The 12,115-nt window shown below is 43.5% G+C and overlaps 2 protein-coding genes across 6 annotated transcripts; both read left to right on the top strand.

The window, feature by feature from the left end:
* Nucleotides 1-1,706: 1,706 nt before the first annotated feature.
* LOC102201986 (RNA-binding protein 4.1-like) lies at nt 1,707-5,702 on the top strand. Its single transcript, XM_005754702.1, has 4 exons — nt 1,707-1,808; nt 2,810-3,238; nt 3,603-4,339; nt 4,505-5,702. The coding sequence occupies exons 2-3, from the start codon at nt 2,827-2,829 to the stop codon at nt 4,331-4,333; spliced, it is 1,143 nt and encodes a 380-aa protein (XP_005754759.1). The 5' UTR covers nt 1,707-1,808; nt 2,810-2,826; the 3' UTR covers nt 4,334-4,339; nt 4,505-5,702.
* A 483-nt stretch (nt 5,703-6,185) lies between these two features.
* On the top strand, nt 6,186-10,395 carry LOC102202289 (RNA-binding protein 4.1-like). Of its 5 annotated transcripts, XM_005754704.1 has the most exons (4): nt 6,193-6,789; nt 7,773-8,196; nt 8,883-9,781; nt 9,944-10,011. In XM_005754704.1, exons 2-3 carry the CDS (start codon nt 7,791-7,793, stop codon nt 9,734-9,736), a joined length of 1,260 nt encoding a protein of 419 aa, XP_005754761.1. In that variant the 5' UTR covers nt 6,193-6,789; nt 7,773-7,790; the 3' UTR covers nt 9,737-9,781; nt 9,944-10,011. The 5 variants fall into 5 exon arrangements, with proteins under 5 accessions (XP_005754763.1, XP_005754764.1, XP_005754761.1 ...); XM_005754706.2 differs by lacking the exon at nt 8,883-9,781 and having other exon boundaries at nt 6,186-6,789; nt 9,944-10,395; XM_005754703.2 differs by having other exon boundaries at nt 6,194-6,789; nt 8,883-10,010.
* Nucleotides 10,396-12,115: the final 1,720 nt, after the last annotated feature.

Raw genomic sequence — 12,115 nt, forward strand, 5'->3', positions numbered from 1 at the left:
TGAGGTGACTATTGTTGTGATTAAGCGCTGTATAAATAATGTCTAAAACTAAAGTTGCTACTTGAGGTGGTGTGTGAAAATATTTTCATAATAATGATGTTTTGAAAATTTAAATTTTGTGTGGAAATATATTTCTTGTTGTTAAGCAAATACTTGAATGAACTCATTTTGTTCAGTAATGGATTAGGTTATAATTTTTATCAGAAAACAGTACAGTAATTTTGGATGTGGATCACATGGTGAAGAGTGGGGATCACCCAGAGTCAGAATCTAGTGAGATAACTGTGTCACCTCTTACAGTTTTCCTGTAATCTGAGCTCAAAGATGAGAATATATAGAGTACAGTAGAGTAAATTGGGTAAAGTTTACTGTTAATTTTCTGGAAAACCAAACAGTAATTTTGGGCGTGGATCACACGGTGAAGAGGGGAGATGGCCTAGAGTCAGAATCCAGTGAAATATCTCCTCTTACAGTTTTCCTGTAATCTGAGCTCAAATATGAGAATATTCTAAGTACAGTACAGAAATTTGGGAATAGTTTACTATTTCTTTTCTTTTCTCTGAAATCGTTCTGTACTTTGGGCTGTAAGGCAGAGGAGGAAGAGTGGGGGTCTCCCAGAGTCTGAATCCAGTGAAATATTTTCGTCACCTTCAGAAAATCTTTCCAAATTGGAATAAAAAAGAAGATCAAAAATACAGTACAACAATTTTATTTAGTTGGGGTAAGATCAGGGTGAGAAGACAATTCTTTGGAAATATATTGTCAGCTCTTACAGAATTTAACATTTGTAGTGTAACAATTATCTCTCTATCATATATATGATATTTCTAAAGTTAAAGTGGATTGAGCAGTAAAATAACAATGACAGGATACAGAAGAGTCGTATTTCTAAGCTAGTCGGCACCCGCACCATAACTTGCGTAAGAATAGTGCAATAACATTTTAGGTGCGGCTGGCGGTGCGGCTAGCTTGACTGTGACTTCGTAAGTGAGGGCTCACTTGACCGCAGTCATATTTGGCCATTTTAGAACACACACTCACAGACTTACACTGTGCAAAATAGTCCAGCTGCTGATAAATGCCAGCCATTGGTGTGGCTGGCATTTACAGTGGGAAAAGGATAAAGGGTGATTCTGATCTTGATATATAAGTCAGAGTCAACCCTTGTGGGCAGAGTAGAGCTGCAGTGGTTAGCACTATTTCCTCACAAGTAGATGGTTCCTGGTTCAAACCTTTACTGGAGCCTCCCAGTGTGCAAGCCACAAAAGTGCAGCTCATTTCTTTTTTTCTTTTTTGCACACAGAAACCCTTATTAAATATTAAATAAACCTTTATTAAATATTAAATAAACCCTTATTAAATAACAATAGTACAGAAATGTTAAATAAGTTTAAATACTCAAGGGCCTTCCTGCTCCCATCTTTCCTTTATCTCCATGTTTGATTTTCATGTCGCAGCTTCCGTTTGCTCTGCTTGCTGCTCTGCCTTTGTAAAAAACAAAAAACAACAACAACAACAACAACAACATGGCAGATTGAACTGATTGCTTATGCTTTAGGGTTTTTTTGTCAGTAAATTTTACGTCTAATGTCCTTTTTTTATAATGGTAAAAAAAACATGCTGTGGTCAACGAGCTCCCTTTTGGCGCCGATTGACTTGTTCGCACTCCAGGCCAGTAGAGGGCGAACGGTTCCAAGCTTGTTTGCTAACTACTAATCAAAGCAACAGGAGAAGAAAAGAACGCGGACGGCACAGTGGCGTCATTTCATTGTTCATTCATTAGTATCGAGGCCTACGTCTCTTTATAGGTGAGCTGAGGGTTTTGGTGTGAAGACATGACACGACTCTTTATGTGTGCGATGTAAAACTTACATTGTGGTGTTTATTAGAGAAGAAAATTAATTAACAGGCCAAAATGAGTGAGGCTGCGGCTAGCGAACATTAGCTTCCTGGACGTATTACAGTCAAACATTATAAATAGCAGTGGATGAATGGTGAAGAGTTGCGAACTAAACGCATTTTACATAGTTTAGAAATTAGGAGCAACACGTATCTGTGGCGTTAGGGTTTGTTATCGTGTGATTAATGTAACATACGGATTAGTGCTAACAAGCTAGCTACTTTACGAGTGCAAAACTGGTGTTGGCATGTCTCCACTGACAAATGAAGGCAGTGTAATATGAAGGTGGTACTTTTCCAAATACAGCATACACACACAAAAGTTAGCACAGCTGCTCAGCAAAAGTCTGTTTATGTCACTCAGCCCCAAAGCAGCTCCTGTCACAGCCCCGAATTCAGCTCTTCTCATCTGCGGATCATTTTGCAGCAGCAACATGTAGATACAGTTTAAATGAATTGTGTAGTCTCTGTGTGTACACTTGACTACTCGAGTAGTCACACATGTTAGATCGCCTGTGATGAGTACAGATAAGAAACTATCCTGCCAGTGTCTGACATGGACATCATTCTGACCACCACAGACAGTCCACACGTTGAATCTTCTGCAGTCTAATAAAAGAAGCTGAGTGAATGATTCTCTCCTTTTATGTGACTTGATTTTGGCCTGTCCTCATTGATGTTTGGTGTGAACACATTCAACAGTTTAAGCAAACATGCCCTGCCTTGTTAACGTTTGCGAAGGCCTTTGTATTAGCTGAACAATTGCTTTTAGATTTAGTTTGTATTTATTTGTATAAGGCAGCAATTTCATGACATTGTTAACCAACAGAAATCGGCAATGGGCCTCTCATTCTTTTAGATCAATAAGTATGGAATGTGTTCCTAACAGACATATTTCTTGATCTTCTAGGATACACAGAATTCATCATGGTGAAAATTTTTATTGGCAACCTTGCCTGCAATGCCACAGCAGAGGAGCTACGGGAACTCTTCGAGAAGTACGGCAAAGTCACAGAATGTGACACTGTCAAAAACTACGGCTTTGTACACATGAGCAACATGAGCGAGGCAGAGGAGGCCATCAAAAACCTCCACCAGCACCAGCTGCACGGCTGGCGCATGAATGTGGAAATGAGCAAAGGGAGGCCTAAGTCCACCACCAAACTGCATGTCAGCAACCTCGGGGAAGAGGTCACTAGTGACGTTTTGAGAGCCAAGTTTGAAGAGTTTGGCCCAGTGGTGGAGTGTGACATTGTTAAGGACTATGCCTTTGTTCACATGGAGCGAGTCGAGGATGCAATGGAAGCCATCAGTAAGCTGGACAACACAGCCTACAAAGGTGAACGCTCGGGCAGGGGAGTGCAAGTTGTCTTCTCTGTACATGCGATTTTGGATTCTATTTTGCCGCCGTAGGGATAAGTAAAGTCCTCTTGCTGATGTATTTCCACAGAGTATAGATAACCGTTGCTATAACTGACGAGTTAACTGAAAATAATCACAAGTTTGGAAGGTTTTTTTGTAAAACCAGTGGCAGTGTACTTGATGAATGGGCCCTGCACTGTCATTCAGTCACCTGCACGTTGTGCTGCACGTTTTTTTCGCTTCTCTCAGTCATTGTCGCTTTAACGTGTTTAATGGTCGTTAAGAAGCTTTCCGTGTCAGAGTCCCCACGGTCTCATGCGTGTCTTCTCTTTCCTTACAAGGCAAGCTGATGAGCGTACAGCTATCCACCAGTCGGCTTCGCACTGCCCCGGGAATGGGAAATCATACGGGCTGCTTTGTCTGCGGGAAACACGGCCACTGGTCGAAAGACTGTCCAGTCGCTCGGAACGGTAGCCACAGTGACAGCATGAGAGGCCGCGGCGCCCGGGCCCCGCCACACGGTCTCCCAAGTTATGGCAGCTACGGGATGGCCTCACCTGCAGCAGCTGATTACATGGGTGGCTCTGCATATAGTCCGGCTAGTTACGTAGGTGGGTTGCCTCCACCTCTTCCCCACAGGCTTAGCGGCTACGCCTCTGAGCCAGGGGATCGGTACGGCAGCAGAGCACCAGGCTCCTATGCTGATAGGTCACCAGCCTTTGATCGTGACCATCTCTATAGCAGCGTCAACTATTATGAGAAGTACAGAGCTCATCCTTTTGGCTCAAGCTATTTTGAGGATCGGCGCATGTCCTACCTTCCCCCTCCCCCACCTTCCTCCATCTCAAAGCTCTCATCCAGTGTAGATCCCTTTGAGCGTCAGGCCCTGCCTCCGCCTCAAGCGCCTGCCGCATGCTACACAGGTGAGCACACCCCGACCAGACGAGCAGCTGTCCCATCAGCTGGCTTTGCCTATGAGCGAACGCAACTGTCGCCTGCCTCTGCCTCCAGGAGCTCATACACAGCTGCACGACCCAAGGGTCATTATGCATCACGTTATGCGCCTTACTAAAGCCAGGTGAGCACCACAGTCCATAACGTTACTTTAAGACATTAGCAGTCAGCGGGCACTGACGCGGTTCTGTGTTTGTCTGAACTTGGACTGTTTTTTAACGTTCTGAATCTTTTAAAGTTGTGGTAAGTGTCAGCACTGTTTCTCAGGAATGCTGTGCTCTCTTTCTAGGTCTGTCTGTGAACTGCAAGACTTTTCCTTTGCCGTCACTTCAAGTGTGATTCCTTCAGTCTGCGTTGATGTACGGCAAAGAGACTCTGTTTGGAAAATGGTGTCCGTATCTTCTAGGCATCTGAGATGCCAGTGGCCTGCAGATGACTCGTCCTTTTCAGCCATGTTCCCCTAGCTTGTTTTCTGAAGGGGCGATTAGCAAATGTCACACTTTGACATTTTTCTTACTCTGCAGGTTTTCAGCTCGGGTTTTAGCCAAGTCTTTCTTTCTTTACATGTCTCTCATCATTTGTTGCAAATTGTTCAAATCGGCAAATAATAATTTTTGGTCTTTCTTTGTCATTTAGACATATTCTTGTTCAGTTAATACATGTTTTGTTTTTTAAGATTGCATGAAGCATACCTCATTCCACATAATGGCATAGGTTACCTGTTGCACAGAAGAATTGGATTTTGCCCTTTCACACATTTGAAATGTGTGTCAGTAAAAGGAATTTGGATAAAGAGAAAAAAGTGTTACAAATGATCATCATTGCTGCAGCGGGCGGTAACTCTCAATGTGTATTCTATCACAGGTAAAGCCAGACGTGTGGAATCGAATGGTGCAGCGTTTCCCTCTGTAGTGGATTAAAAGGCTAAAAGCAGCAGCAGGGAAATGGATGTGTGTGCAGTCTAGCGTTCAGTTAGCATTTACAGAGGGATACTTTGAGTTTAAACCAAAGTTAAGCCTGGAGATCATAAACATTCCAGCTTTTTTCTCATTTAAATGTGTCTGTGGGTTCTGCTATTTGTTCGTTTTCTAATAATTGAGGTGTCTGCTGGGCTAAAATTCTTCAACTAAGTGACACCAAAGTGAGACTGCTAGCTGATATGGATTGTGCAACTGACAAACGGTTTTCTTCCCGATGATAGTGGTGCTGACTGCCTGTAGCCAACAACAGAAACGAGCCACGGTGTGTGAGATCTCTATTGTATCCATGTAACACTGAGTAGGAACAAGTCTGTGGGGGGACGGAGCAGAGCTGTAGAAGTTGTGAGGCACGTCCTGTGTACTGTTGAAGGTGCCTTTCCTTGTTTTGCTTATGAGTGGATTTGAAGTTTGTATTTTTCATACTAGCTGAAAAAATATTAATATACCTTTTAAAAAAAATCTGAAGTTAATGATTTTTAATAAAGCCAAAATTATTTTGGTCATGCTCGTTTCAGTTTTTTTACTTGAGTATGATGAATGCAGTGGTGGCTTTTGGTAATTTGTTCTAAAAATGCTCCAAGTATGAATATCAGAAAATAAAATCCAGCTCTTTGTCCAAATAGGGGCTCAAGGTTAATGTTCAAGACGATGTCTTGTAAAAAAGAAAGTCTCCATGAAAGGCCATTCTTCACCTATTTAAAATCTATATTTCTTTGAAATTCTGTTTTTTGTTTGTTTGTTTAAAGCTCTTCATTGATGTAGAGCCACAGTTGAATTAAACTTTTCAGTGCAGATTTTAAGGAGAAAAAACACTAACCCCTGTCTCTTCATTGTGTTAAGATTCAGGACCGTACATTTGAATTCCATTTAAAAGAGAGAGAAGTCACCGGGACAAGCCTGGAGAAATAAAAATTATTTTGACAAACCAAAACAGCCTTATGTGCTGAGCCACAGTTTGGGTCATGTGTGTTTTATTCTGCTGCGGATGGTAGAGTATACAGGACGGTCCACTGTGCCCAAACTGGGATGGATCAGAACGAAATTGCCCCCTCTTTCGCTACGTTGTTATCAATAAGGTTTTCATATCAGAACATATTGGACGAAACGCATTGACACTAATCTGTATGTGGTAGTCCAGTTAACTTGAAAACTTTGCTCCGTGAACCGAGATGGGACCTCCAAACTCCAGATCCAGCTTTGAGTGGGCTGTGTGTCTCCGCATGAACCCTTTCAAAGACCCAATGATGTGATCCAGCGACTGTATGAAAGAACCTTTTTCACTTTTGATCAGCGTGATTAGGTGCTAATCTTCCAAAGCAAGTCGGATTTCTTAAATGTCACTGTTCAAGTACTGATAATAATGTTTAGAAAAAAACTATTTTACACGTAGTCACGAAGTATATCCTCCATCTTGCCTATTCTCCTGCCTTGGTTTCCTTTGCTCTGCATGTGGAGACGCCATGGCTTAGCTTTCGGTGCTAGCTAGTCCCTCCCAAAAAGCGCTAGCGGGGTTAGCTGTATGTATTTGCCTGCCAACGCGCTAGCCGCCATTTCATTCTCCGAGGGAGGAGACGAGGAGTGCGACTTTTAACAGGTATGAATTGTATTACCCCGTAATTGCGAGGAACAAAAAATCGGTTGCGAAAGTGACCCAGTGCACCACAGTCCCAGCTGCTCCAGAAGTGTTTGCTGTAAAAGTGATCTGCTAATCCAACATCTAAGCTACAGCCTCGCGACTCGTGTAGTGAAGGCCGCAGCCTGAATGTTGTGACGTTACGTAAGAGTAACTGACCAAAGCAGGCATAGTATAGTGCGGTAAGTTTAAGTGTTTTGTCAGGTTTTGATGCACATTGTAATCAGATAAGCTGCGGTGATGTTATTTAGCGGTGCCGCTAACGACTTTTTTCGGCTGCGTGCTCAGTGTCTGGTTAAGCACCGCGCGGGCACTGCTGTGCTTGCTAATGGCTCGTTCGCGCGTTTCCTTTGGACTCCGCACACCACGCTGGTTCTTTGTAAACTAAACAGCCGATGGAAATGGCTCCGCTGAATCCAGTCCACTGCAGCTTTGTCTGTTGGTCAGCTCCTTCGTCAAACTTTAATTGTTGCGCTTAAACTTTTGCCCAAAGAGCGCGTCCATTACGTTATTCTCCAGTTGACGTTCAAGGCCCATACGGTGACTCGTTAAAGCTGAGTGGGTTATCTTTAATGAAATACTGTCGGAGTGCTGGCTTTGTTAGTATTGCTGCCACTCTATTCTGTGCAGTGTTGTTCGTGTTGACCCCATTAGATTACGTGGAGACTTTCTATACAGTTAACTAGTAGGGGTCCTCACTCCTACATGCCCAGGAAGCCTTGTCAATGGCGAAAAGTCCATAAAGTTTGAGTAGTGATTGCTCAACAACACTGCTGGAAACGCTCATTATTGCAGAAGTTCACCTTATAACCTTGGAGTTGTGATTTGGCGCTATATTAATAAAATTGAACTGAATAGCATTTTGTTAAATGAACTGGTAAAAGTTTCAATTCAGTCATCGGAGTCATGACGCTACTAATGCTGAAGTTCCTCTCTTCCTTTAGTGACGTGGACCCTGCACAATGGTGAAAATATTCATTGGGAACTTGTCCCCAGACACCACATCAGATGAACTTCGCTCTCTCTTCTCTCAGTATGGCAAGATTGCAGAATGCTCAATTGTCAAGAACTTTGGCTTTGTGCACATGGATGACAAAACAGAGGCAGAGGAAGCCATCCGCAATCTCCACCAGTATGAGCTGAATGGCCAGCCTATGAACGTGGAATTAAGTCGTGGCAAGTCAAGGGGATCCACCAAACTGCACGTTGGCAACATTGCCTGTACCAACCAGGAGCTGAGGGCCAAGTTTGAAGAGTTTGGCGCTGTGTTGGAGTGTGACATAGTAAAAAACTATGCTTTTGTTCACATGGAGAGAATGGAGGATGCCATGGAAGCCATTAATCAGTTAGACAACACAGCTTTTAAAGGTGAACTCTTGGGCTGGGCTTGATGATTTAATTAAAGTCAGATTAAAGATGTAGTATCAATATTGTTGTTATGTTGATGGGTAAATTATTGCTCAAATGCAGGTGAGTAAAAAGAACTAAGGTAAGTTTTAATAGACAATTCCAACATCATTTTAAAGCTGGTATCCGTAATGTCTTTGGTAATATCCGCCTGTGTTGTGGACTTAAAGGGACACAGACTGGAATTTATGACTCACTCGTCAGGTAAACACCTGTTGTGTGGTTATTCCAAGTATTTGATTTGAAGTACATAGAGTGTACAAATCGGACCAAATGCATAGTCCCATTAAGGGCAGGATTAAAACGGACATGACGTAGTCCTGTTCGTAGAACGTGGTGTTTGACACGCATTTATTCGCAGGATCATAAATCTCGGGTTGCGCCGGTGAGATCCACGTCCGCACCACGGGTACAAGTTGAAATTGACGCTCACTGATCACATCGTATTAGTTACCTGTTGTGTTTTCGGTGGTTTAAGAAGCGTTTCAAGTTACGGATTTCAGCTTTAATAACCATATTTTTAGTGCTCAAATCATTAGGTATGTCTTCTTGCTACTGTTGGAATACAATACAGCCTTTTAGCTGATTGATACAGGCAGGAAATATGAATGCAGGTATAAATCCTTATTGAGTCTTTTCTTTTTAAGGCAAACTGATGAGCGTGAAGCTTTCGACTAGCCGCCTGCGTACTGCGCCGGGAATGGGAGACAGATCGGGTTGTTATCGTTGCGGGCAGGAAGGCCACTGGTCCAAAGAATGCCCTCTTGACCAAAATGGCTACCACGGTTCAGAGCCAAAGTCTGATGGATACGATGCCTCGAGATTTGGCGGGCGGGGTCGCAGCAGGGGTTATCATCCGGACTTCAGTGGCGAACCAGATTACGGTGGCAGCTATGCTCCTGTGCACGGTTTTTCCCGAGGTTCCGGTCACAGCAGCAACATGGCAGGGTACAGAAGAGGTGCAGGCTATGAGGGTGCAATGAGGTATGGGCCACACCCGGGGTATGGTGTAAATGCTGCTGCAGAACATAGCATGGCTCAGATGTATGGCGGCGAGGCAGCATACAGGGGCAACGGCTCACTCTATGGCGCGTTCCCAGCCTACCCGGTGCGACGGTCGCCTTACGAGGAAAGAGATCCGTACGGGGTTGTGGACTACTACGAGAAGTACAGGGCCAATACTTACGGAGGCAGTTATTTCGAGGAACGCCGCGCTGTCCCCTTGCCTGCTCCAGCAGCGTCCTCCTCCACGGCTATAATGAGGGAGCGTCTGCCTCCCTCTAATGTCAACCCATACGAGCGCCCTCCCCTCCCTCCTCCACCAGCCCCAGTCTCTTCATACTACGCACGTGACCGGAGTCCGATTCGGAGAGTTGCTGCCGAAGCAGATGGATATACATATGAGCGTTCGCGCCTTTCTCCGGTGACCGCCCTCCCAAGAAGTTCTACCTATGAAAATCCGCGGGATCCCGGCGCGGAGCGGGCACGGTATACATACTAGTGCTTGTCCCATGCAGTCAGGGCAGAGCTGATTTACAGTAAGCAGGTAGGCTAGCCGAAGTGCCATGTAAACGTCACACAGTGAATCTCATTGCTGTTGTTTGAAGCTAAAGTCAGCGCTCTGTATGTGGGTGGGTGGGCACAGTAAGCAGAACATTTAAGTCTAAATGGTTGGATACATTCACAATATGCTTTGATCTTCTTCCAGGTCCTAATTCACACTCCAGTCCAAACAGTGGCTCAGTTTCCCATCTCTCATTGTCTTGTAACACGCTGTGGTATAGCTGCAGTTAGCAAGTATGTAAAAGCAGGTCCAGCCTGATTCCTTACGTGACACTGCCACAACTGAATTTTTGCCCTTCTGAAAAAAACATACATAGCCTGAACACATTACATTAGTGCATGGTGCTTATTGTAAAGGTGAGTCTTCTGTTAATAGAACTTAAAGTGTATTCAGCAGCTTCTAATGTATTATGTGCGTTTAGTGTATTTGTGTTAGTGGAAGTATGCCTCATAACTGCAGCGACGGCTAAACAAATGTGAGTGCTTGAAGCCTGAAAACGAGGACCTTCTCTTCCTTCTCATGGTTCCACTTTTCTGTTCGGGATCAGATGAAAACATTTGTGAAATTAAGATGGGAGAACTTTTTTTTTTTCTTAAGCTACATTGTGTTTGATTTTTCTTTTTCTTTTTTTTCTTTTATTGACAGTAGGAACATTACTTAAATTCCATTGATTTCCATTGCTATGATAAATATGAGATTCACATGTTCAACCTGTAGTAGTAAAGCATTGACCTCGGAACCTTTTTGTCTGTATTGATTTCTCACTATTAGGTTATAATAAAAAATCTGTCTAAAGTTTGAGGATTGTGACCTCTCTCGTGTGTGTGTGTGCGTGCGTGTGTGCGTGCGTGTGTGTGTGCGTGTGTGTGTGTGCGCGCACGCACTTACTATAAGATGTGAAATCGACTGCAGAGTCCATCAGCCCGTGAACACACAAGTGAAGACTGGTGGAAGATCACTTTGTCATACAGAGAATGATAAATGCAACTTGTGACATGAAATATGTCATGACATGATAAACATTGACTTGGACATGTTTATATATCAGAATCTGTTTGGCCAAGTTTGTTTGACTCCAGTTCAAGTTTTTTTTATGCAAAAAACCTGTTTTGTTTTTGTTTTTAAAAAACCCTCTTGCTCTTTTACAAGTTACATAGCTATAAATGGGGTGAACATAGTGCAACCCTGGATGAATCTTAGACACTCATTTTAATAGTGTAATACTAAGCCACTGTTACCTTGAATGATATAACAGTGGGCTATTTCTCAGTGTTCATCAGCATGACAGCCTGGGGGAAGAAACTGTCTTTGGCAGCTGGTTTTAGTAAACAGCGCTCTGTAGTGCCTCCTGAAGGAAGCAGTTGCAATGTGAAGGGTCTGCAGAGATGTTTTCTGGCCCTTTCCTAAAACTGGGCCTGTACAGGTCCTTGATGGAGGGGATATATCGGTGCTGATAAGCCTCCCTGCAGAGCTGATTGTCCGTTGGAGTCTGAACTTGTCCTGCTTCATGGCTGACCAGAACTAGTGAGTACTATTATTATTGTTGTTATGATTATGTATAATGTACAGTAACTTTAGTAATGACACTTGGCTGTGTATCTGAAGTTTTACACTGCCAACTTTCACACAGTATGTGGTCTGTCCCACCAAGGGGGAGAGAATTTTAGACCTACTGTTAGCATACAGACACACACACACATGTGCGAATGGTTAAAGGAGGTCTTAGTGAAACTACAGGGCTGTTTTGAGGTGACAGACTGGGAGACACTGTAAACTTGTCAGTGAGGACATCAGTGGGCTTACTGAGTGTATCACTGACTTCATCCCTGCTCAGACTGTCCATTGTTACCTAAATAACAAGCTGTGCATAACTAAGGACATAAAAACCTTCCTCAATGACAAGAAAAGGGGCCTTCTGAGCGGGCAGTATTGAGAAGGTTCATCTTCAGAAGTTTTCTGATGACTCTGCGGTGGTTGGATGCATCAGTGAGGGTGTTGAGACAGAGTACTGAGTTATGATGGACTCTTTTGTCATCTTGATGCATGCTCAATCATCCACGTAGGTAAAACTCCAGAAGTTGATTCTGTTCATCTGGATGTAGCGTTTTCTTTTGTTGTGTGGTACGAGCAGAGTCACCTGCAGCTCAACAAGACAAAGACCAAAGAATTGTTTGTGGACTTTAGGGGGACCAGGAAACCTGTGACCCGTGTTTCAATCCAAGGGGTCGATGTGGACATTGTGGAGGACTATAAATACCTCAGAGTACACATAATAAACTAGACTAGGTTAAAAACACCACTGCACTCTACAGGAAG

The sequence above is a fragment of the Pundamilia nyererei genome, unplaced genomic scaffold, assembly GCF_000239375.1.
Source record: "Pundamilia nyererei isolate P.nyererei 1_Seehausen unplaced genomic scaffold, PunNye1.0 scaffold00630, whole genome shotgun sequence".
Lineage (NCBI taxonomy): Eukaryota > Metazoa > Chordata > Actinopteri > Cichliformes > Cichlidae > Pundamilia > Pundamilia nyererei.

Bases quoted from the DNA above. Each gene is read 5' to 3' on its own strand.
- LOC102201986 (XM_005754702.1), top strand. From the start codon at position 2,827: ATGGTGAAAATTTTTATTGGCAACCTTGCCTGCAATGCCACAGCAGAG. The intron at 3,239-3,602 runs GTGAACGCTCGG...TTTCCTTACAAG, and splicing joins GGACAACACAGCCTACAAAG to GCAAGCTGATGAGCGTACAG.
- LOC102202289 (XM_005754704.1), top strand. From the start codon at position 7,791: ATGGTGAAAATATTCATTGGGAACTTGTCCCCAGACACCACATCAGAT. The intron at 8,197-8,882 runs GTGAACTCTTGG...TTTCTTTTTAAG, and splicing joins AGACAACACAGCTTTTAAAG to GCAAACTGATGAGCGTGAAG.